Raw genomic sequence first — 24,833 nt, forward strand, 5'->3', positions numbered from 1 at the left:
TTCTTTCTTTCTTTCTTTCTTTCTTTCTTTCTTTCTTTGTTTCTTTACTTCTTTTTCTCTCTCTCTCTATCTTTTTTTCTTTCTCTTTCTTTTTTTCTTCTTCTTTTTCTTCTTCTTTCCTTCTTTCTATTTTTCTTCTTTATTCAAATATATATTCAGTTAAATTATCATAAAATGTTTGCTAGAGCTTATGCCTAACCTGAAAAAGTCATTTTTTAATTAACATAATCCAAACAGAAATGTAATTTTTGCAAAAATTGCTTTACTGTGATTATCTACATCACTGCAGGAAAACTCAGCACAATGTTTTGGTGTTATTTTGGGGGCACAAAATGCTGCATGTACACTTAAAAATTTCCTGATTTTACTATTGCAGTGGTACATATATCTCTCAAATGCATACAAATATCTCAAAATCTTTTTATCAACACTCTTCTGAAGGAATAAATCAAATAACGTTTACTTTCATTTTGTGAGGAAGTAAAACAGACCTGATGGGGTTCATGCTCATTCCGTATTTCTTTTATAACTAGACGTCATTCATCAAACAGAAGATTTGCTCCCTTGGATACCCAGTTCCTTGTAAACCTGGAGAAAAGCTGACACTTAAGAGGTGTATATCCTGGACAAACATTATGCAAATAAAACACACAAACAACTCGAGTGACAGGAATTCCTGTGGCACATTATAAAAAACTGAGTTATAAAACCATCACACCCAGCCCTTTTCCTTACATCATTGCCCCCAAACGCTGCTTCGTGAGTGCATGCTGAGTACATTGTGGCTGCCCAGGGAATACCACTGGGCATGGGTTTAAAGAGCCCTGCTGGGTAGCAGAGCACAGCACTGTGGCTTGTCACCTGCCTTGTGACAAAGTACACCCCCTGCATCCCCTAGCATGCAACATAGCTCATGGCTAAATGATGATCCACAAGCCAAAGTACAGAGAACCACTGATTCACAGTGGTGTGGGATCTCTCAATTAGAGACGGACAGGAGCTGCCCACCCCAAAATGAGAGCGGAATTTCAGTCAAAACGAGAACGCTTGCTTTATTTGCTTGTGGACACCAAAAGATGTGGTAGTGAGGAAATACATCTTGTCCAGATTTAAATCATTGCTGTCAGATCTGAAGCTGTGTCTGAGAAAGGGATTCAGTGCAACAGGTAACTACTTAGCCCCCGTGGTCAGTCAGTCTGTCTGTCTCTTGGACTGTCTTGCTTTCAAAACATCCTGAAAAGTCTTCATCTCATTCTGCATCAGAATGTAACCTAATGCCAAAACCTCAGAATTTTTCACGAAACAGAATCCTTGTTTCCTGGCCAGCCCTATTATTGAACCTTAATATGATACAACATGTGTCCATATTTGCACACATGGTCCACAGCCCTTACACATGTGTAAATCCTACTGAAGTCATGTATAAAGGATCAGGCTCTAAGGCTGTTATAGAAATGTTCATGTTTCACTGACTTTTTGGTATTCTTTGAAGATATTACATTAAGAGTAAATATAGAGAAGTACATGTTATATGCAAGATTTTCAGAGAACATTTAACTTCCACACCAGAAGGTCACATCTAAGGCAATATGGTCTTGGAACAAGTTCAAAGTTGTCACACTTGATAAAAATAGCTTAAAGGGCACATAACTGTGCTGGAATACGGGAAAACAGTGGAACATGAGAGGGAGAATGATTGAAGGCCCCATTACTAATTATGTACATACTTTGCTGCTATTGAAAGCTAGGTTTCCAAGCATGTATATGGTACTTAAGTTAAATAGAAGTGCAAGAAATTAAACGAATATAAATGGCCTTGCATTGCCATATCTAGGGAAATAACATTTTACAAATATAATTCTCTGGATTAATAGGAAATCTTTTATCAATAAACAAACAGAGGACATAAATGATCTTTGTTCCTAGTTTCGTAATAGTGTTCATACACTTACTTTTTTGCAGTAGTTATCAATCTTTTTGCAACACTTCCTTGAAAAACACAACCTATGTATTTACTTCATTAATACAAGAAACTGCATTCATTTCTTTATGTTTCATTTGAAACTGTTGCACTTATTTTGTAAGGAAAAATAATTGATAGTTTCTTTTAACATCCAGAAATGTGGGTATACTATAGGAAGCTGAACTTGAGGAAAACTTAAGTTACACAAGAATGGGCACTTACAGCACAATGTGGTACTTTGTAGCCCAAAGTTTATATTAAGTTGCCTCTTGAAATACACATTGCATCAGCTTGGCAGTCATTAGCCCCAAGGATTGTGTTCCAGGTGTCAGATACTTGTTACACTGCAGCCAAACTACTGGTGGTACTTCAGCCATAAATCTAGGGGGGCAGAAAATAAGATGCTATTGTTCTTCTGAAAACTGATTCCCTCGCGTGGAGGTCCCACTACAGGGGTACTTGTTTCATAACCAGTAGGATGCTCACTAAGTCATGAGTCAAAGGTGTCCTACACAGAAAGCAATGCCGTACATCTTCCAGATTCATGTTTTGCTTTATTGCGTCAACATCTTAATTTTGTCTCTTTAAAGAAAGTGTAATGCAGAGGAATATTTTCCTCTAATTTTAACTGAGACATTTGCTATATTTTGCACATACCTTTTAATGACTGATGGCATGGTACAACCTTATGTCAAATCTTAAAAAAAAAAAAAGTTGCAATGCAATACTTATGACTCAGTTATGTCCAGAATTTATCTCAGTGAGGTTCTTATGATGAGAAAACAGAATTATCTTCCATGCTTGGAAACAATTTATGTATTCACCTGCTTTCTTCCCTGTAGAGAAACTGCCACAGATGCAAGGTTTTTTTGGCCACTTTTCTCTCACATGAGACTTACATAAATTACCAGCATCAGGCAATAAAAAGTATGTTTTGTGACACTAATGGTGTTTTTACCATAAGCGTTTAAATACTTAATCTCCTCAACTAGAGCAAGACATCCAAATGCTTCCCATGGTAGAAATACCGAAGAGGAAGATTTAATATCTTTCATAATTAAAAAGCGAATTATATCAAAAGTACCTGAAAGACACTCCGTCTGAGGAGAGAGAATAACCAAACTCCAGGAGGTGCAGTGGATACATGGAGCAATGCATACCACCCTTTAAAAACCTATAACCAAGGGAAAAGGTTACCTTATATTGCTGCAGAGAAGCAACAATGTAATTTATGCTGCTCAGTTTAAAAGCATCACATTTTTATACAATAACAAAAAAGCAGAGAGTCTGAGTCATTAGAAAAATACTTGCACAGCTGGTAAATTGTATTTTCTATGGACCTTACACATGTGATTCTAAGCGCTAAGTATACACATTATTAGGGTCAATCCAAATCCAGGCTGTTGAAAAATCCAAAGTGTTGGAGGATTTAGGATCTTCCTGTGGATTTTGTTGTAGCCTCCACAATCTATGCTTTCATTAAAATAATATATGTTCTAACTTTCCAGGTTCTGAAAGGAGCCTTTACAATATTAACCAGTGCACTGTCTCGCAGCCTGTACGGCCAAACAGCCTGAAACAATATGACCAGGATATGTATTCTAATAAAAATATTTATTCTGTATTTTTGTCTTCTTGTAATGGATCGAACACTGATTCAGAAGCAGGGAACTACTGTGATATGGCCCTGGCTTCTCACTCGGTTGGAGATGGCGATGTTTTAGTGGTTTTAGTGCTAACCATCTATGAAAGAGCACAAAGGCAGCACGCCCTTGGAGAGCAGGACAGGCAGGGTTGGTCTGTCTGCTACAACCCAGTTAAGAGCATCCTGTTTGGTTCTTTCCTCTTTGTAAAGTGAGAGTGAAACAGTCCATCAGAAGTTTGTTTAGCTGGAGAAAATGACACATCTGCTGTCCATTCTTTTTTTTTTTTTTTTTTTTTTTTTTTTTTTTTTTTGTCTCAGTGTCTGGAAAGAAGTGCTTCATTTCTTGTTGCATCTGGACAAAGACAGACCAACTGGAGGTGCTCCCACCTCCCTGAAGTTTGGAGGATGTTTTGTTTTAAACTCTTGCTCTACTCAGACTTGTGTTCATCTACTTTTCCAGTCATATTTACACACTGCCCTTCTTTGGCTGCATTTCTCTGTGGCCACTATATCCCTCTCTATCTAGTGCAAAATTCTGAGAAGTGCAGTACACAGGAAGGCCTTTGGTCCTCCTGTCAGTTCACATTGGCTACTGCTGGGAAGCTCCTGAGCTGGAAGAGGTTTATAGACAGCTTTAGAAGCCCCATAATTCTTCATGAGCCAATATCCATTGCTTTTAACTCCAACGGTTTTAAAGGTCATCCAAGTAATGCAAACTGGATTTGCATTACCTCAGTCCGATGGACTGGATCTCCTTGAAAGGATTTTGCTTCCAAAATGACTTGCATTGCTGCAGCAGCTAGCAGCTGCAGTCACAAACTGAGGTAACATTTTACATGACACTGTACAGCACAAAAAGATGGTCCCTGCCTGAAAAACACACAACATAAAGGTGTCATCTGTCTTTACATTTTCCCCAGATGTAAAAGCTGGCATGTATTATGTACATCAGCCTTGCCATGGGAAGAAATGTTGCACCTAATTACTTCCTAAGGTAACAGATAACATGGAGGTGTGACTGATGGATGGATGGGGAGCCCAAGGACATAATCTTATGACAGTGATCCACCAGACAGGGAGAGTATCAGTTCACTTGCTCCTAGCTGTTGTCATTTTGGTAGACATCCTGGTGACAGAGGGAGATGACAAAGTATAGTGAGGGTCTTCACAGATGTTTAAAACATGCTGTCTTGATCCATGAGAGACTGCTTAGGAGAAAACACAAAAAGTGTGAAAAACAACCTGTGGAAGGTTATGTGCATCACTGACAGAGCAGAACTGAGTATGGATCTGCTGCAAGATTAAAAAAGGGAGAGTAAGGGTATTGTTCTTGCAGGCAGTGCAAGGCACTAGAAATTAAATCCTTTCTATTTACTGTGATAAACAGATAATTTAATGGCTGGATGCAAAGAGGAAGCGGATATGTGACAGAGAAGAGAAATGGCGTAGATTTGCAATTGTCAAGTGCTGTAGAAAATGATGCTGCAGTACCTGAGACAAAAGGTGAGAACATGAACTTTATCTTTGCTAAAAGGAGCTGCCCCATTTTCAGAAGTTTTACATGAATAAAGGTTAGATTACCTTGGTAACAATTTTGTTCATCTTCTCTAAAACATTCATCCTTTTTCAGTACCATATTTGTATGTTTGAAAGAAGCAAATATACTCTCCTATAAAATACAACTATTTGTCCCTTTTTACAGAGATTTGTTCTTGTTGGAGAAAAAAACTGTGTGAAACATATGAAAAAGCATAGGTATGAAGAGAAACAAGCATAAGATTACTTAATTTTTCCAGGTAATTTGTGACCAGAATTAAAATCAGGACGTGTTGCATCAGCAGCTGTGTTCTGCTGGGAGGAGCACACCATTTCAGGACTCTACATTTCTAGAAATGGCAGGTGTTTGTCTGAAAACACAATAAAGGTGATGAAGAGCCATGCAGATGTAAGGGTATGGGATCCAATAATGTAATCCTTGTAATTTGTGTGGTGTCAGTCTTTGAAATGAAAGTTAAGAATTCATTTTTGAGAGTCAGTTATTTCCATCTCATAGACTCATATTTATTCACAGGCATGAAATATCTATGTAAAGCTTGAATAAACTATCAGAAACCCAGTGCCCTGATATCAGCAAACATTATTTCTGCAGTCTGTGCCACAAATGTAAATTACTTATGGAGTGTGCTCGTCATATTTTCTTATATATTTCTCACATAGATATTAAGAATTTCCATTATGGAGCAAGATTCAGAAAGGAGTGGTAATAAATTATCTAATAAGATTCTCTACAATAACTCATAAAACATTGTGATCATCTCTCACTTAAATCATGTTACAAATATTTGCATGTTCTATAAAGCAGTCTCTCAAACTCTAGCTACTATTAATAGGCTGCGATAAGTCAATGGTTTACCTATCCTTCTTCCCTTCCCTCCACTTTCTAGATTACATGGAAAAATACTCAGTGGATAACACGTTATTCAAATGGAACTAAGAGCACTGATAAAACTCAGAAAAGTAAAAATTGTATGTTATAATTATTCCTCTTTGGGCTACTGAATGATGTTTACCTGTACATAATGAACTGTTCAATGCATTGTGACAGGATGATATAAAAAGCATACTCAGAATTTCTTGTGCATCGCATAAATGCATGTTGGATATGACACACTGGAAGTCAATACCAGTTGCCAGAGAATGGGTTAAATAAATTAGGGACCAAAAATAGCAGGTCCTTGGAGTAGAACACACTATGTGCAGTGCTGCCTAGTCAGCGTACTTAACACTAAATGGAAAGGTTTCCACTTTCTCCCACTTCCCTCTCATACCAAATTAATGTTAGTAATGTTGAACCCAAAACACAAGCAGAAAATAACATGAATTAAAGGAAATAAATCAGGAAAGCAAATAATTGATAACAGCTGCCTAGATAGTGAGAAGCACTTGGTTTAAAGCAATAACAAATCCACAGGGTCTCAAAACTTATTAAAATAAATGTGTAAAAACTGGAAAATGATCAATAGGTGGTGTATATAACTCCTGATCACTTTTTTCAGGTCTCCTCTACTTCTTTGCTGTATTCACCTGCTCTATCTTCGCCTCATTTTAAAAGTCAATCAAATCATTAGGCTTCTTGCCTTAAGCATTGGTGCAGACTCCCTTCTTGTGTCAGGGGGGTCACTTGTTGTCCACCTTTTCAGGCTGTCATGCACTTCCTCCTACTCTCCTTCTGTGTGCAGGTATTTTCTCCAGACTACACATGTTGCTTTTCGGGGGTAGAGCTTCATATGCTTTATATGTTCTCTTTAGTCCTTGGTCTCTTTTGTAGCCTGATTTCAATGCATATAGCCAGATTTCAGTGTTAGAACCCATGTTTACTCACCTGTAGAGTCCTGGAAGCCCAGGATATCACTGCTGAAACAAAAAACGTTTTCTTCACACAGAGCTGTGGCAGCCAATAAGATGCCAGGGCTGGATTTTTGGAGCTGACGTACATTTTTTTGGTTTTGCATTTCTTGTAGCTGTTCAACCTGACTGATATTCATTAATATCAGCTCTACAATATGGAAATCAAGTCTAAGCATGTCTTCATTTACGTTAAGAAGAAACTTCAGAACAGATATCAGCTCCTGCAGAAATGCTCCTGGCTCCAGTTGCAGGACAAAGGGCATCACAGAGTGTCAGAGCTTCACTGAGAAACTCATTTTACCAATAAATGATGAAAGCAACTGGAGTTTAGCATAATTCAAACCAAACATATTCCTGAGCTTTGCCATTTTTAACTTCATCCTCTAAAGAATCACCGGGTGACACAAAATAAAGCTGCCATTTACTTTTTATCTTTTGAAAATACATAATGTTTTAAAAGGAAAAATGCAATAGTAGGATGGCATTTATATTTATGCATTTTGTATTTATTTGTAATTATTTGTACATGTAAATACAGATCTAAAGATCTAAATATAAATCCATTAATAACAGAGAACAGTGGCCATTTAACTCTTGAAAAGCAGGACTATTCCAACAGAACGTATGCTAGAAGTTGTCATTACAAGTACATATGTTTTGCATGAACAGTACAGCAATAGTCAAGCAAAAACCTGTGTGAAACATTTAGTGCATAAATCTCCTTTTGCCTGGAGGCAGCAATAAATTACATGTTTCTTCACAGATACATTTTACCATTGTCAAATACACATTTCATCCATTGGAACCAAGAATAATATCTTCTTGGTTGACTTTTTTTGATCTGTTCCACAATTAGGTATAGAATTCAAAGATATCTCTTTAGACCCAAAGGACACATAAACTCTTTAAGTGTTTCTAAACAGGTCAAATTGCTTTATATACCCTAAAACTGCACTACTGAAACACAGGTAATTGTTCTCCTTTGTTACTGATCCAAAAAAACCTTTCAAAAGACTGTAAAGTTTTAACTTTCCTGATCTGGATGTGCATGCGTGTCTCCTAGGATTTACCTGGAAATTACATTCCCAGAAGACCAAAACTTCATTGCTGGTACACTCCTGCTGTCTTCAGTTCAGGTTTCCTATCATATCTTTCATTCACTCTGGTATGTGAATAGAAGTTCAGTACCACAGTACTCTGCAGAAACAATATAGCCTCTATATTGGAGGGCTAGTAATTCAAAAGGCAACCTGATAAATAGAATTTATGCATGCAGTCTAAATTTTAAAACCCCAGTTACCATAGTTAAATCCTTACACCTGAGTGTAGCCCAGCTGTCTACACCAGACCCTTTGCACAGCAGAGCTGCTCGTGCTGGTTAAGGTGGTTGCTAGACCATTGAACACCCTTCTGAAGAGGGACTTTAGAATCATAGAATCAAGAATCATTAGGGTTGGAAAAGACCTCCAAGATCACCTGGTCCAACCATCGCCCTTCCTCCAATGTCACCCACTGAATCATGTCCCCAAGCACCATGTCCAACCTTGCCTTGAACACCCCCAGGGACGGTGACTCCACCACCTCCCTGGGCAACCCTTTCCAATGCCTGACTGCTCTTTCTGAGAAGAAATGTCTCCTAATTTGTAAGATGTTTCCCCATTTAAGACAGAGTGAGCACTCAGTAACAGGGAAAACTGGGGAAGCCAGCAAAAACCTCAAGACGGGTTAGAACCCAAACCTCTGTAAACGTGCCTCACTCCCCAGCATGCTCAAGCCTTCTGCTCATCATCTGTCAGGGAATGTAAATTTTAAATTTAGTGTGTTGGGAAAAGTGATTTTCTAAAAAGCCAGATGAGGCAGCAGTGAGCTGGGATTATATACCAGAAGCTACTCGTTTCCAGAACCTTGTGAATTTAGTACAGTAAATTAATACTTTCTAGTTTTACTTAGTCTGGACTTCACCATTTCAACAGAGATGTGCTCATAATCTTAGTTATAAATTCTAAATTTATTTCAAAACCAGCTTTTTTCTTTTTGAACTTTGATTTTTCATTTTAAAAGTTCTATAATTCAGTTAATTGACCTTAATACTTGGAAAAACAAACAAACAAACAAAACAACAACAACAACAAAAACCTTAATACTTGGAAAAAAATACTACCTTAATACTTGGAAAAAACAAAAACAAAAACAAAAAAACCTACCTTCAGCCTATACCTGGATGTCTTTTTCAGTATGATTTTCAGGCAAAACTGAGGGAATATAAGAACAAATGAAGCAGAAAATAGACAATTGTCTGCACCTTTAAATCTTGAATATACCTAATATTCACATAATGATGAAAATGTATGTGCAAATTTAATAAAAGTTATTTTTTTCCCAAATACCAAATCTATGTGCATTTTGGTGAATTTGAAAATATTTTCAGTAATATAAACAGGGTAGCAATGATTTGTTGCCCACTTTTTGATGGCTATATATGATTTAATAATTAGATATGTGACATTACTGATAAGCAGTGTAATTCTAACATAGAAACAGATTTGATTTATATTGCTTGCTTTTGTTGACGTAATTTTTAAAAACCTGAAAAATATTAGAAGGTATGTAATTTTAGTCAGTATAGCCATGAGCTCAGCAAATTCCCAGTGAAACAGGACAAAATTTAATATCATTGCAGTAAAAGCACAAAAAGAAACTGCCAGGAAACATTACAAATTAACTGTGTTAGTACCTAAAACAGGAGAGGAGGAAGAAGCCCAAGTAATTTTTCTTTTTTTCACAGGTTATGGTCAGCAACTCTTTCATGCTGTCAATCTCTTGTTGTCTACGGGGCATATAATCACAAAATAGTAGACTCTTCTCACACATGGGTATACTGATGGCTTCTGAGACCAACTGCTTACATCCATGCTGCTGTCTTGGAGGCATTGAAGCAGGACAGGCAGGACTGTCCACCAGGACAGACACGGAGAGCCCATCAAGTTAACCCCGTTACAGTATCCAATGTTAGCTAAGGGACACGGGAAGTTTGGAGGACTGGAAATCCTTTTTCCTATGAAAAAATGTAGTTCCTCACAGGTTGTCTCACAGCCCTCCTTGTCAGCAACCTCAGATTACTACAGACAGCCTGGGCAAATCTATTTAAAAAAAAAAAACACTGCTGACACCACTGCTCCTGGCTGCTTGATGTACCTGAGGTAGGAGACTACCTCGTCTACCTCTTGTGCTATTAGAAGCAAAACAGTTGCCAAACACCAATGTCATAGCAGGAGGCTTTGCAAAAGAAGAAAGGGCTGGTTTAAGTTTGTGAACAAAAGAGGTAGAATTGGACTAATTTGGCTGCATGGTTGTTTCTTGTTTTATTTTATTGTTTTAAAGCTATTTACAAGTCTAATTTCCTTGTTTTTCCCCTTGACTGCAGCCTCTGGTAGTGGGATAGTCACTTATTCATACTCCGTGTTTCCTCATCTTTCCTCATTTTTCATGAACTCTGTTTTTCCCTTCCTTGTTTCATTTACTCTGCTTCTGTTGCAGAAAATGGCAAATGATACATATCAGCAGCAACACTGAAACTAGAAACACTCCTACAGTCTCTTTTATCAAGATGTAGTCCTGTGCAGGTAGATACATTTCCAGAGGACTTCCCTGAAGTCCTGTCATCTCCACACGTCTGGCCAAATGTGACACAATCTTGTGTATGCTTCCCCTCTCTCTAGTTTTAAATATATTCATTTTTAATGGATTCAGAATTACGCAAGTCAGCACCTATATGAATGAAGATGTGTATATCACTAAATATGCATTTTTACATTGTACCTGACCTGCGTGTCTCACCAGATTGCTGAAATACTGAATAAATCGGGCTAGTTCAGGCAGCTGCACTACGTTGACATTTCCAGCAGATATACCTTTGTTGCTTCAGTGGGCCCAAGTTAATTTCTCTGCCTATTACCAGTAAATTCCCTGTGTCCCGAGCTCTCATGTCTTTGTTCTTCAGGGACCTCTTGGAATACTCTCCAGATACTTTCGTTTCATGCCACCCGTTTCCGTTTTGTCAAAGTCCAATTCCTGAAAGATCCCATTTTTTTGTACTTTTCTGTAGGAGATAAATTATTCAGGGCGTCAACATACTGGAACTGGAACTGAGATGGAGGTAGTTATAATGAAATGCTAATAACTGCCAGGAAAATTACAGAGTTGTTCAGAGCTGCTAGGTCTGCCAAGCAGCTGCCAGGAACACTACGTGTCTCCCCTACTCTTCTTCTAGTTTACTGATTTTCACCAAAATAGGGCGTTGTTCTTCAATCCCAAACTTTCAGAAAACATTCCAGTGTTGATTGGATGTGTCATTCAAAAGTAATCACATAATGGACAAAGGAACAGAGGAATGTTTTTCTGTTGAATATGAAGGCTTTTGATGCGTGCTTAGGGTGTGCTTCAGCATTACACTTATCTGTTGGCATATCCCTCTGTTGTGTCAATGCAAGTCTACAGGGAGGCCGTGCTATGAATGAGGTTGCTTCCATTAACACACATCATTTCACCGAGCTGGCTCACAGCGCGCACTTTTATCAGTAACATTCACCACTCCCACAACTCTAGCACAGGGACAGAAATGCGTAGTGGTTATGTGAAGGAACGCTTCAAGAACATTAGAAACTGCAAGCTGGAAACATTCTTATTGAAGCATCACTGATGCTGCTCAAGTATTTCTGACCTTCAGCTGCCTGCTACCACCTCTCACAGGTTGGCATGCCACAGCTGCTGAGAACGGCCAAACACTTCTCTACTATGAGCCGTGGAAGCGGTGCCCTTCGTCGTACGAGTAAAAGCAGTCCAAACTGCTTCAGGTTTGTGAAGGGCTGTGACTCTTGAGCGAAGATGGCACAGCGAGTGAGGTGACTGTTTATTAAAAAAATTGATAGATTCATGATTAACTCAGCATGCGTATGCCGTCTTCTGTTTCCAGACATGGAACTACACCGTACAGGTTAAACGCGTAAGATTTGGATTTGCTACAAGGAATGTAAAACTCTATGGGCCTATCAGACTCTTCTTTAAAAAACAAAGCAGGAGGCCTTTGTAACAGGTTAGTCATTCACCCTGGAAGAGACCAGCCCCTGCTTTCCCACCTCGAGCCTGCCAGGATCCCGTTAATCCACGCTGCTGGGGCTGTCCCAGAGGGTTTTCTGGGCATGCCGAAAGCCCAAGATATTTACGAGTAACTTTCTCCCTACGTTCAATACTGAAACTCAGAGCCTAGTTAGGACACCACACGAAAGCAATACGGGAAAGACGCAGCTTTATTAGGCAGGTTGAGATCCAGCTACACGCATGCCGCCACCGACGTCTGCCCCAACGGTCACAGCGGGAATCAGCGGGCGGAGCGGGCTGAAGCGCCGCGGCCCACATTAAAGCATCCCGGGATTCACATATAGGACAGGCAGGAGTGCTCTCAGCCCAAGGGGCTCCTTCGGCGCCCCGCACGGCAGCACCACACACCGCTACCGAGGGAGGCGGCTCCTCAGCCGCGGACACCGACCCAACAGCATCCCCCACCCCACAGGGCGCCGCGCATGCGCATAACCGCCCCCCCCCCCCCCCGCGCCACAACACCGGGGCGGAACTCCTGGCAAACACCTCTCCTCCGCCTTCACGCCCAACTTCCGGTCCGACCGCGGTGCTCTCCCTAAACCCTTCCGGCCGCGCGGGCTAACCCAGATGCGCCCGGACGCTAAAGGGGAGCGCACGGAGCGGGGAACCAGGAAGCGGCCGTGAGGCGGCCGCGCAGCGCGCCGGGCTCCCGCTGCCCGGCCGGCCCGGGGGGGGGGGCACCCGGCCCCGCACAGCCTCGGGCGGGCGGGCACGGGAGCTGCTGGGGGTGCCCCGGCTCGCTGGGGAGGGGTGCGTGTCCCCGGGGAAGCGCGGGGGTGCGGGGAGGGAGGGGAGTGTGGGTGGGGGTGGCCCTAGGGTAGCCCGGGTGCAGGTGGGGGGCGTTGGGGTGAGGGGGGCTTCAGGCAGGTGTTCTGGCTCTGTGCAAGTTGGTTGAGGTGTGAGAGCGGCGAGGTGTTTCTCGGGGGTGTTTTAATACGGGCGTTTGTTAGTTAAGGGTGACAGGATTTGTATGGGTCTGGCTGGAGTTGTTACTCCAAGTAACAGTTGTTACTTGTGTAAGCTTTATGTGAAAGTGTGGGAGGGTGCTTGATTTCCTCTCTTTCCCTCCCTTTCTTTTTTTGGGTAGTGAACATTCTAGTTATTAGCTCCTATTTCTATATATGTGTATATATGTATAAATGTGTATGTGTATATATATATCTAAAAGCTGGAAATTCGTGAGTCCAAATAGTTATGCTTTCATCTTGGTATCTATTTCATCTTGATGCGTAAGTATACGGATGGTTGGGGTTGCTCAGCTTGGAGAGAAGGCTCCCAGACAGACCTCATTGCAGCCTTCCAGTGCCTTAAGGGGGCTACAGGAAAACTGGGGAGGGACTCAGTGTCGGGGGTGTAGGGATAGGGCAAGGGGGAATGGCTTTAAACTAAAAGAGGGAAGATCTACATTAGGCCTTAGGAAGAAATTCTTCACTCAGAGGGCAGTGAGCATGGGCACAGGCTGCCCAGAGAAGCTGTGGATGCCCCATCCCTGGAGGTGCTCAAGGCCAGGCTGGATGGGGCTTTGGGCAACCTGGTCTGGTGGGAGGTGTCCCTGCCCATGGCAGGGGGTGGAATTGGGTGGGCTTTAAGGTCCCTTCCAACCCAAACCATTCTGTGATTCTCTGTCTGTATACATATGCTTTGTTTAGAATTTGAGGTAGATTTTTTTCCTATGTCCGAACAACATGGCTGTCACTTTATTGGAAGTTATGCTGACAGATTTGTAAATAATATCTCATTGTCTTGTCTTTGTTCCTAGTGCCTGACCCGTAACACAGAAATCTTCCAGAATGTTGGAGTCCTACGTAACTCCCATTTTGATGAGTTATGTGAATCGCTACATCAAGAACTTGAAGCCTTCAGATCTACAGTTGTCGCTCTGGGGAGGAGATGTTGTGCTTAGTAAACTTGAATTGAAGCTGGATGTACTTGAACAGGTATGTTCTGTTTACAGTATGTGTCTTATGTGTCTTTGATTCTGGGAAAATCAAAGGAGTTTACCAAATAGTTTAGATGGGTCTGTGCAGATAAATGCTCGCTTACTGCTTGTTTTTCTTCTTATGCAGATCTTTTTTTTCCTGCATTTAGTTACTCTTGCATTAATTCTATGCTATTTGTTTAATGATGTATGGTAATTCTCATGTTCTATGAGCTGAGGGGTGTGAAGAGAGAGGCTCTTTTGTGTGTGTGTTTATTCTTTCAGTGACCATTGTTTAACAACAGAAACATCCAACTAAATCACTTTTCTGGTCATATTTACCAGTTGCATGTAGTAACTAGTTCAGAATGTCACAGAGTCAAGTAAGACCTCTTTTTAATTATGCAAACTAAACACAGATTTGTGTTCTCTGTATTGTTTTATGGCTACAGCTTTAATCATTCCAGTTGTACCTAAGCCTGAGTAATTGAGGGACGAATTTTGTCAGCTGGTTTACGTGGATTAGATCTGAGGCCCCATAGCTTAGCATTAAAAAAGAAAAGCTTCACCAAGTAAAACAATTGATAAAGAAATTGGAGCCTGTAGTTGAAATGAACTGGGTAAGTCTTTGCTGAGGAACTGCTTCCTTCTGTGCTTATCTGTGTTGACAGTAAAAGTGTGTCAGACAGATAAAGCTGTTGTACGTAGTGTAGCAAGTCTGAGCTAGAGTCCTGTGTCCGAGTGTATCCCAAATGAAGGGGCTGAGAGATAAATCAAGTAGTGGAAGCAAAAACTAATGGAAGATACAGATAATATGGCCTATGGAAGAGAAAGGCAAAAGATGAGGACAGTGTCTTAATTTTAAATAGATTAAGATGAGGCAAGAGTCTTTTATGCATATTTTTTATGTGTGAGATAAGAAAGAATGGAATAAATAGCACTCAGGAGACAGACTGGACATTAAGGAAATTTCTTATATTTTAGTCAGATTATGAGGCATTGGAGTAGACTGTGGAGACTGTGTGGTCTTTATCAGGGGAACCTTTAGAGATAGGAAAGAAGTGTTTATGGCCAATAAGGTATCTCTGATCCTCTTTCAGAATAGGATCAAGCCTTTCGAGAGATTGTGTCAAATTGTCAGCGTTTCTGTAAAGACCTGGATAATTTCCTTCCAATTAATCCTTGCAAGTATTTGGTGGCCTTTCTCTTCTCTCTCAAGGCAGATGCCTTTCAGTTCCTCGGTTTCTTGGTACAGGTTGCCCATACAACTAGTGTGGACACTAGATTGCAGTTGACAGCATGTGTTCCTCCTGTGAATGTTCAAAGCCTTTTTAATGTGCGTGTTATGGAATCGAAGGATTGATCAGAAGGGAGTTCTGGAGGTTGCCTGCTCCAACCTCCTGCTCGGAGCACTCAGAGCTGTTACCAGCATTAGATGAGATGTGCTTTGTTCTGTTGAGTCTCAGAATCTCCAGCCTGGGTTGTGAAAACCTCCTCTTTGGGTAAACTGTCACAGTGCTGTACCGCTCCTATAGGGATAAAGTTTGTCCTCACAACAAACAGTGACTTGGGATGCATATATCAAATCATGCACGTTATCTGGCCATACAGGAGTTTGCTTTTGCTTACTTTCAAGGAGTTTCTCAGAGATGATCCTTTGCCTGTATGTGTTTCAGCTGGGTCCATAAATACCCAGTGCAATCCATTGCTGTCTTGGCAGTTGTAATTTTTTTATTTTTTTCCTTTTTTTTTTTTTTTTTTTGAAGGGAGACTGCTTGATTTCTGCTCAACAGAACTTTTTTTGAGTATGTAATAATGCAACATCCCTAAGCCTTTGCATCTGGCAGGAAATTCCCTTAAAAAGCTGAATCCTCTAGAAGTTACCTGTACATGTAAATTTATTTGGGAACATTGAACATTGTTAGAGGATTCCAGCTTCTCATGACAACTTCTTTGATACAGCTGTTGACTTAGATTTATCAAACCCAAAGAGAGAAGAACACTTAAGTACCTGAAAAAATACATATTTTTGATATATACATGTCTATTTTATATGCAATCATTAAATTAAATTGAAAATAACATTTTGGAGTAACTTTGCAATAACTTTTATGGTCTGTCTCTCCCCTGCCTGATTTGCCCCCAGGCAGTATTTTTGACAATACCAGTTCTGTAGTGAAAGGTGAGCGCTCAGGCTCAACCTTCTAGCTACAATGTAGGTTTCAGACATAATTACAACATTCTTTGAATACTCCGTTAATTTCATAATAATTATCTTTAGTCGAAGACTAAAGCTAATAAAATTAGGATCTCTGAAGATATTCTTGAGATTAACAGTAAAAGGTTACTGCAATTGACGGCCAGATCTATTCGTACATTTTAGTAGCTTGATAATTCTTTAGTGTTCTGTTTAGTGTTTAATTCAAAGGTTCTTCAAAAACTTTAGCTAGCTAACATATTCTGTCTGGTATCTTGGTGAAAGTGTTTTTGAAAGTTAATTTAAAATGTAATCAGTTTGTGGCTGTAGTGTCTTTAAACCATTGGTTACAGAGGTAACTGCCAGTACCTTTTGGATCACGTATATTGTTTCACTATGTTGTCTTTTGCTTTTGTAAAGATAGATTAATAGGGAGAACAGCAAAATATGGTTTATGTTAAGACTTCATTAAGATTGAATCTGCATTGACACCTGAAACACAAATTGTGTTGCAGGGATAGTGTATCTGATTAAATACGGGCACAGTAGAAAATCCAGGAAACCTTACTATAGAGTTATGCTTTTATAATGACTGAATGTTTTCATCTGAAAGCATTCAGAAATAGCAAATATAAATACGAGAAAAGATAATGTACTTGAAATAACTTTAAGGAAATGAGGCTGTAAAAATATCTTAAGTGTCTGAGCGATGTTCCACTCTGTTACTTGCGAAGCACTGCCTTGAATGTGAAGAAGAGGTATTTGAACACTGACATTGAGGAACATTGCTTACACCCCAAAGTTAAGAAGAGTCCTGTGTTTTAGAGCAAGGGGAATTAAGATCATCTGGTCTGCAGTCGTGCGTGATGTCAGCCAGTTATTTACATGTCAAGCCCATGAGTTTGTTTTCAGCCATGTCATAACTTTTGAAAGATTTATATGATGTAAATGTAAAATTTAAAAGGTAAGGCCTAATCTGTCATAAGTACAAAAAATACATTCAGAATTTCATGCTGTACTTAATGAAAAAGGAAAGATTGCACAGGAAAGGAAGAGAAATAAAACCGGTCTTTGTTATGTTGGATTATAAACAAGTTACTAAATTTGGCACACATTTGTTTTGTATTGTCTGCCAAAGTAACACAACAAAGATTTCTCTGCATTGCTGTAAGGAAACTTGCTTGTGCAATTAGGATAATGTCAGACACTGTTTGTATCAAAATTCCTTTGAAACAAAGGAACTATGTTTTCTAAATACGCAGAAGTTCTGTGTCGCTATGCATTTGGCTGTATTGCTTCAGATTGAAAGAATTCCGACTTCCATTCATTTTTTTCAATACCATGCAGTTAGCTAGGAAAAAAAAAGGGAATATGTTAAATCCATCCAGAAAAAGATGTGTTGTAGAATGGTCTTTGAAGTAAATTCATAACTTCCATGTGTGAAAACAAGTCAGGATCTAAAAAGACATTGTAGTACTGAGGTATGTATAAAATTATGTATCTGGGAGTGAGGAAAGGGAATTGATTTCTGTTATCGTAAATAGGAAGAGGTCACTGTTTGAGTCATGAAAGCATTGTCCCTTAAGTTGTAATGTGTTTTTTAGATTGAATATTTTTCTTATCATTTATTTCTGTGGGCGCCCACAAAGCTGCAGGACAGAAGATACCTTTTCATTTTTTGTGTTATCCATGTAGCAATGCCTGTAACTAAACTGCTTTTTACTTGCTTTTCAGTGGCTTCACTGAAACTGTCTGGATTAATATTTTATTTGTGTTGATTTTATGCCTAAGGAGAGAGGCTTTTAGCCAAAATCTTCCAGTGTATTTGTGAAAGAGATGAAGAAACATTATGTAGAATCAAATAAACAATTCTCAAACTATTTTCATGAGAAGGTCTGTAACTCATGTTTTGGAATGAGGACTCGAAATTGTGATTTTGTGTAGGTATAGTCAAGGTGGCAGCCAAGAGTCCATGACAGGATATGTTTTCTGTTTCCTTAACCTTTAAATTTATTTTAACACTAGAACGAGAGTACAAACTGTATTTACGTAAAATAAAGGGACCAAATAAGCATTTATCTTAACAAAAACTCATTAGTATTTTTTACTAAAACTCTGAGTTGTTAACACCTCATAGCTTTTGTATAGACTCCATTTTTGTTTGTGTCCAATCTCAAGAGCACTGAGCTCTTACAACTCAAAATACTAAAATATTTTGGAAGAAGTCAATGCTTTGTCAATGTTTGATTCCAAATTTGTTCTCAGAATAATGCAGGTTGGGTATCAATTTAAGTATTTACTTTTACCTGGTTCATTTCTACTTACCTCTGGAATAGTGACACATTTTGTGGTAGCTCCACAGAAGAGGTGGTTTTAAACCTTTTATTATCAAGGACACAGTAATCCAGATGAGTCTTTAGAACAGACTGATTGTAATGTGTGAGCAATTGGTGGGCCAGTTGCCAAATTCAGTGGCACACAGCTAATTTGGAGAGGGAGAAGAACCTTTGACTTAGGTCTTGTGCTAGAACCTTAAAATAATAAGGCTCAAGTTACAAATAATAAGTTACAAGTGTGTCTTGGATTTTGATATATTTCAGTGGTTAATTCATCGCTCTTCTTCTTTTGTTGTTGTCAGGAGCTGAAACTACCATTTACTTTCCTAAGTGGGCATATCCATGAACTTCGGATTCATGTGCCATGGACCAAACTAGGATCAGAACCAGTTGTCATCACTATCAATACAATGGAATGTATCTTGAAATTAAAGGATGGGGCTCAGGTAAGAAACGTGATCCATGTTTTCTGATATTGAGATGTTGCGAATGATAGCTTCTATAGGTCACTTTCTTTTAAGCCATCTGAGGAATCAGGCAAGTGAAGCTGTAGTCCTTGTTACCTTCTCAGAGGCAAATGCTGCTATTTCCATCATGACTAGTATCCTCCTTTATATGTATTTTTCATGCTTTATTAGCTGTAACAGTGTTCTTTCAGGTGTAAAGCCCTGTTAATAGTGCTCTGCCACAATTTCATTTCTCTAGACAACAAATGGGTTGTGAGAGCAATACAGCATCCCTCCCAGGAAGCAGTGCTGCTTGCTTGAGAAAGCAACGGGTGGCACCACTGGACGTGAGGTGTTTCTCAAAAGATGAGTTGTTAGTGTTGAAGGAGTGCTTTAAAGATTTGGGAGTGTAACTCTTTTCCCTTTTGACATTACCATACTTAATTGAATGTACTTGGAATAATCACATGTAAGGATGTCAAAGGGCTTTTTGTTTAGTTGCTTTTAATAGTTTGTCCATGAGACTGTTTCACAGGCCTAGGAAAAATTTTATTCTGACACAGCAAAGCTCAAACATGCAGTGGCTCAATCTTGTTATATTTCTGACTGTCAGCAGAAGGTACTTGGGTATGTTAATGTTGGAACTTGTCTTTTTAGTCAGTGTGGTGCTTTAATTCTAGGAAAGCTTAATGTTGTTTTTGTTTGTTAGCTTGTAAGCTTTGTTCGCATTTTAATTTCAACATGGTCCTTTACTTGTATTAAGGATCCTGCAAAAGAAACTTCCAATTTGCTCAAAGCTCTCAGGTTTTTAATAGGAAGCTTAATGAGCTATTAACATTTAACATCAAAAATTAGGTATTAGCCAGCAAGAACATAGGAGTACGCTTTTCTATTATGTTTGATATTTCTTGCTACTTTTTTCTACAGTTCCAGAGCTAAAATGCTTTTGTTGCTGGAGTAGAAATCTCTAGCCCTAGGTATGCCACCAGCAAAGCATATACTTGTGTCCTGTAGGTACACTTAATCTGTGTTGTGTGCATGCACGTACACTTAAGTACGCGCGCAGACAGCTAAATGCTAAGTACTTTCCCAATGTTAAGGTAAGATTTTGAAGCCAGACGTTCCTTGAGAAATGTGTTTTAGAAGCAGCAAATTAAAATTAATTATAGAAGCTGCAGAAAAAGATTTGTAGCCCATGACTTTGTACAATCCAGAACTAATACTTGATATTGGACCATGCAGATGGCTACTGCTGGAATGATCAGATTTCCTGTTTGTGTGGTATTTGAAACTTAAATTTTGTGGTGCATACAGCAAAAGGTCAAATGTCATGAATGTAAGGCGCTCTGAAAACAAGTATTTGTTACAGATGTTTAAGATTCAGGGGCAAGAAAGGATTTTTCAAAATTGCAACTGACATTTGGACAAATTATTCAGTGGTACGTACGCTCAGGAGAGTAAAATTTGGATCTGTGCCATAGTAGGATTATCTTTGACTAATAAGAATGTAAATGAAAATACTTTTATGCTGTTTTCTGAGGATATGGTTTAAGAAGTTGACAGCTTGAATTTTATTTCTTAAATTACTGTTCTAAAAAGAAAATATTTTGATAAATTCTTGTGTTGTAGATTCCAGTGTGACTGCAGTTGGCTAAGACCAGTTGTCAGAAAAATGTTTGTAATTAGTACATAAAAAAAATTGGATTAAATAGAATATTTCTGTGGAAGATGGAAGTAAAATAACTTTTGGAGAGTTTAGCTGAAACTGGAACTGTTCCACCCAGACCTTCATGTCAGAAAATAGCATAATTAGCAAGCAAGTTCAGTTTAGTTCTCAAAAGTTCATTGGCTTAGTTCTGCATTTACTTCCTTAGGCAAAACCTTTAATGAGCAGATGTATAAATTCACTTGAGCAAAAAATCCTTTTTCTGACCTCAACATAGTGTATATCACTCCTTTGGAAAGGGGCTATTTCAAAGAGTGTTTATTTTGAAGATGTATGGGGATTATAGTTCACAGCATTGTTTGACATTACTGTCCCTTGAACCTTACAGATTTTGGTGGACAAAAAAACCCTCTTAATGTCTTTTTGAGGAGTGCTAGTCCCTTGGAAATGCTTCTGTATGTCTGTGTTTTGGTTTCACTGATGCCACGTCTTAGTTGGTTCGGTTTCATTGTTAGTATGGTTTTCTTTTTATTGTTTGGTTTTTATAATATTGCAGAGTCTCCTTTATTTAGATAAAAATTTGGGTTAGACAGTAAGATAGACAATAATGGCTCAACTTCTAGTTTCATGGTAATATTCTAAGCAGAGCTGTAGTGCAAGCGGTAAGTTCAGCTAGTGGTATATAAAGCCCACAGTGTGGAATTAGTGATGCTTTTAGCAAATTCAGAAATTTGAGTGTCTCGAAGGTCACTGCTTTTCCCATCCTTTCTGTGCTTTGCTTCCTTTCCTTCTTTGCAGGTGATACTACCACTTCTGTAACTGGTGGAATTGTTGAATAAATATGGATGCTTTATAAGAAAATAAAACTTAAGTGTGTCAGGGACAGAACTCTGCAGTGAATAAGGTGGTATTTGGTAGAACAGGCTTTGTACGTACGCTTTTGGTTACAATTTTGGTTAATGTTAGACAGTGAGGTCAAAATTTGGTGTGTGGCATTCTGCATTATGTTTTGATGTCTGTCAGCTTTGTGGGACTGTGCTTGTTTTATTGCTTCTGAGTGTAGGCTGCAGCACTGAGCAGGACCAATTACATCATCAAATACATGAAAAATGTTGGTAAGTGTGATTGAGGTGTGTTCTTCCAGCCTTAAATGTGGTTCTGACCTTGTGCTCTGACTTCGATTCATTTAGTTATGGCAGTTACTTCTATGAGATTGTTCTTCGTGAATGTTAGATATTGTTTCAGAGGGCAGTGGAAGTTCCCGTATTACATTCTTGTGATTATTTATATGTCAGAACTTTACATAGAATTGAAATCCCCTTGCTAAACCTCTGCTGGGGCAGTTTCCTACACTACAGTTTCAGTTGCCTTTTTTGTCCTGTTGGAACCTTTTTATTTTTCCTACCCCATCTTTTTTTTATTATTATTATTATTATTAGAAAGCTATTTGAAATTCTTTGCTTATTCCTCTCCTGTGCCACAATAACTCAATGCCCAAACCAGAGGCTTTAAATTCAGTCTGTGCTAATTGGGAAGGGTAAGTCTGTGTCTGTCTCCTTCACCTTAATCGCATTGCAGCTAACCACAAAACTAATCTTTCTGTTCAACCTTGAATTTTGTGGTTTTTAGTCTTGGAAATGACGTAAATGGAAAGGAGATTCAAGGAGAAATGTATTATCTGTTACTGCTTCGCTTTTGAATTCTTGTCTTTAATCAGGACACTGCATCAGGAGCAGCCAGTGTATATGATGAAAAATGTCTCTACCCCAAGGTCCTGTGTGGGGCTTGGAGTTGGACTTAATGATCCTTGTGGGTGCCTTCAGCTCAGGATCTTATATGATTCTGTAACAAATTTCCAGGTGGGGAAGACAATTGGATACAGACACTTAGAGGGGCACAAGGAAACTAAGTAGTTGTTTGGATCAGCATAGAGACAATTAACCACTTGTTCCTTTCATAAGGAAAGGAGGTTTTGAGGGAATATAATAACTTTGTGAAAATAGTGGAGAAACAGCTCACAAGCGCGGTTGTCAGAAGAGCAGACACATTCTTATCTGAAAATCAGCAGAGACTGTCATCGAAGAATGCTGAAAGCAGAAATTGATCTTGACTAGGAAATGATCGAGATGGTAGATAGGGTGTGCAAAAAGGTTATGAAGGACTTTGAAAGGGAAGACAGAAGGCTTGTATTTGATGAGGAGGTTATAGTTATAATGTGTTTACTTAGGTGGTAAAGCTAGCTCCAGGTCCTGAATAGTGGTTTGTTATTTTTTTCCCCCTTCTCACCTTGCTTGTAGGAGTTCAATTGAATGTGACTGTATGGACAATCAGGGTTGTTTTTTTCTGTTTGCATATATATGCTGTCCAGTGACAGCAAGAATATGGTAAGACTTGAAATCAGAGGACTGACAGTCTTTAGTGGTCCACCTTTCTGCTTGTCTTTTGCTTGTGTGCAAGCTCAAGTCTTTATTTTTGAAATATTTTCATTTGGTACTTGCTCGTTTTCATGGTGATGTCTTTTTAGATCAGTAAGTCTGGCAGTGAAGTTCTACATTTGTATGCAAAGTGTAAGGTCAAGAGCACATCAAGGCTGCCCTACAGGCTGCAAACTGTTGTCAGCTAGTGTTGCTTGAATCATAATTTCATGTTAATAACAGATGTGAAGTTGAGTGTCAATTCATGGTGCTTTTGTGTTTTAATAGCTTAATATAACAAGGAGGATTTTGTCTGTTTCTGTGTGTGCATACAAATAAGTGTATGTTAGTTAAAAGAACGATTTTCTATATTGCTTTTAATTAACAAAAGATGCTTTTGTGTAGATCAGACTTAGTCTGGCAATTTTCTTTTGCGGTTCATGGCAGTAACTGAGACCCACTTAAACCAAAAAGAAATCTTCATTTCCATTTAACTTCTGTCCTTTCTGACGATTCATTCACTTTGAAATAGGGACTAAACTTTAACATTTTCTTACTGATTCAGAATATCCATCACATGCTGACCTACTTGTGAAAAGTGTGTATATACATTGTTAAAATTGACCTAGACTTTGTAGTTTCAACTTCTGGAGAAAGTCTTCTATGCTGATATTTTATATACTATTTAAGGCCTTAGATATCATCTGAGATGCAAACACCAGTTTGCAATGCCAGGTGCACAAAAGGTAAGGGTGAAACCATTGCCTCAAAGAGCAGTTCTTGGCTTGCTGTTGATGGACTCTATAAACAGTTTTCTCTGTTCACTGTCCTTATGGACTCTAAAATATCCCTGTGAAAAATTTATGAAGGACTTGTAAATTTGAATGCAAGTCTTTTTTTCTGATACAAATGACTGAAAATGCCTTCTTAGATCTACTGGTTAAAAAGGGGGGAGAGCTGTTTTTTTTCCCCACATGTGCATTACTTTTTCTCACTATACTCTCAGCATTCTAATCTTGCTTCTTGTATCTTTTCATCATCATCCTCCCATCTTCATCATCTTGTTCAGGCTACTGATTTTGGGATTATCTTTCCAGCATAGAGGGTCCAAACATAAGTTGTTTAGGAATGAGGGCCTTGTAGGTCTTTGTAAGCGTAAATATAAACCTTATAACCATTATGTGATGTGTTCAAATGAATAGTCTCTTCATTGAGACTAAGCTTCTTCCAGACAACTAGAGAAGGTCATGTTTACTAGCCCTGGTCTTCAGTGGAGCTTTTAAACACCTTCATATTTGTGCTAGATGGTAAATACAGCAGTTCACAAGCAATCTAGGACACTTCTGAAGAGACGATCACTTCCGGAGAGAGGTAAGAGCCCAGAAGAGGTAGTAGAATGCAGAAGTGTTCTGATGGACCTTTTACAAGAAAGGAAAAATTAGTCAAGGATGTGAAGACTGGGTGCAGCCTTGGCTGCAGTGACCATGAAGTGGTGGATTTTGTGCATCTGAGAGAAGAGAGCAGGGCAAAAAGCACAACTGTAACCCTGAACTAACAGAGAACAGGCTTTAACCTGTTGGGATTTGCATGGAAGAATTCCCTGGGATATGGATCTGGAGAGAAGAGTGGTTGGTATTCAAGGATACGCCATCCAACATATATCAAGAATGATCTATCTCAATA

At 39.0% G+C, this 24,833-nt stretch overlaps 1 protein-coding gene across 6 annotated transcripts in view; it reads left to right on the forward strand.

The window, feature by feature from the left end:
* The first annotated feature begins 12,774 nt into the window (after positions 1-12,774).
* Positions 12,775-24,833, forward strand: part of VPS13B (vacuolar protein sorting 13 homolog B) — a 468,066-nt gene continuing 456,007 nt past the window's right edge. For 5 of the 6 annotated variants that reach the window (XM_035319264.1, XM_035319260.1, XM_035319263.1 and 2 more), the window contains exons 1-3: positions 12,775-12,923; positions 13,933-14,110; positions 18,927-19,070. In XM_035319264.1, the coding sequence (XP_035175155.1) occupies positions 13,964-14,110; positions 18,927-19,070 (291 nt within the window). In that variant the 5' untranslated portion in view covers positions 12,775-12,923; positions 13,933-13,963. Of the gene's footprint in view, positions 12,950-13,932; positions 14,111-18,926; positions 19,071-24,833 lie in introns of all 6 variants that reach the window. The other variant, XM_035319261.1, reaches the window with a different exon arrangement.

The sequence above is a fragment of the Oxyura jamaicensis genome, chromosome 2 (assembly GCF_011077185.1).
Source record: "Oxyura jamaicensis isolate SHBP4307 breed ruddy duck chromosome 2, BPBGC_Ojam_1.0, whole genome shotgun sequence".
NCBI lineage: Eukaryota > Metazoa > Chordata > Aves > Anseriformes > Anatidae > Oxyura > Oxyura jamaicensis.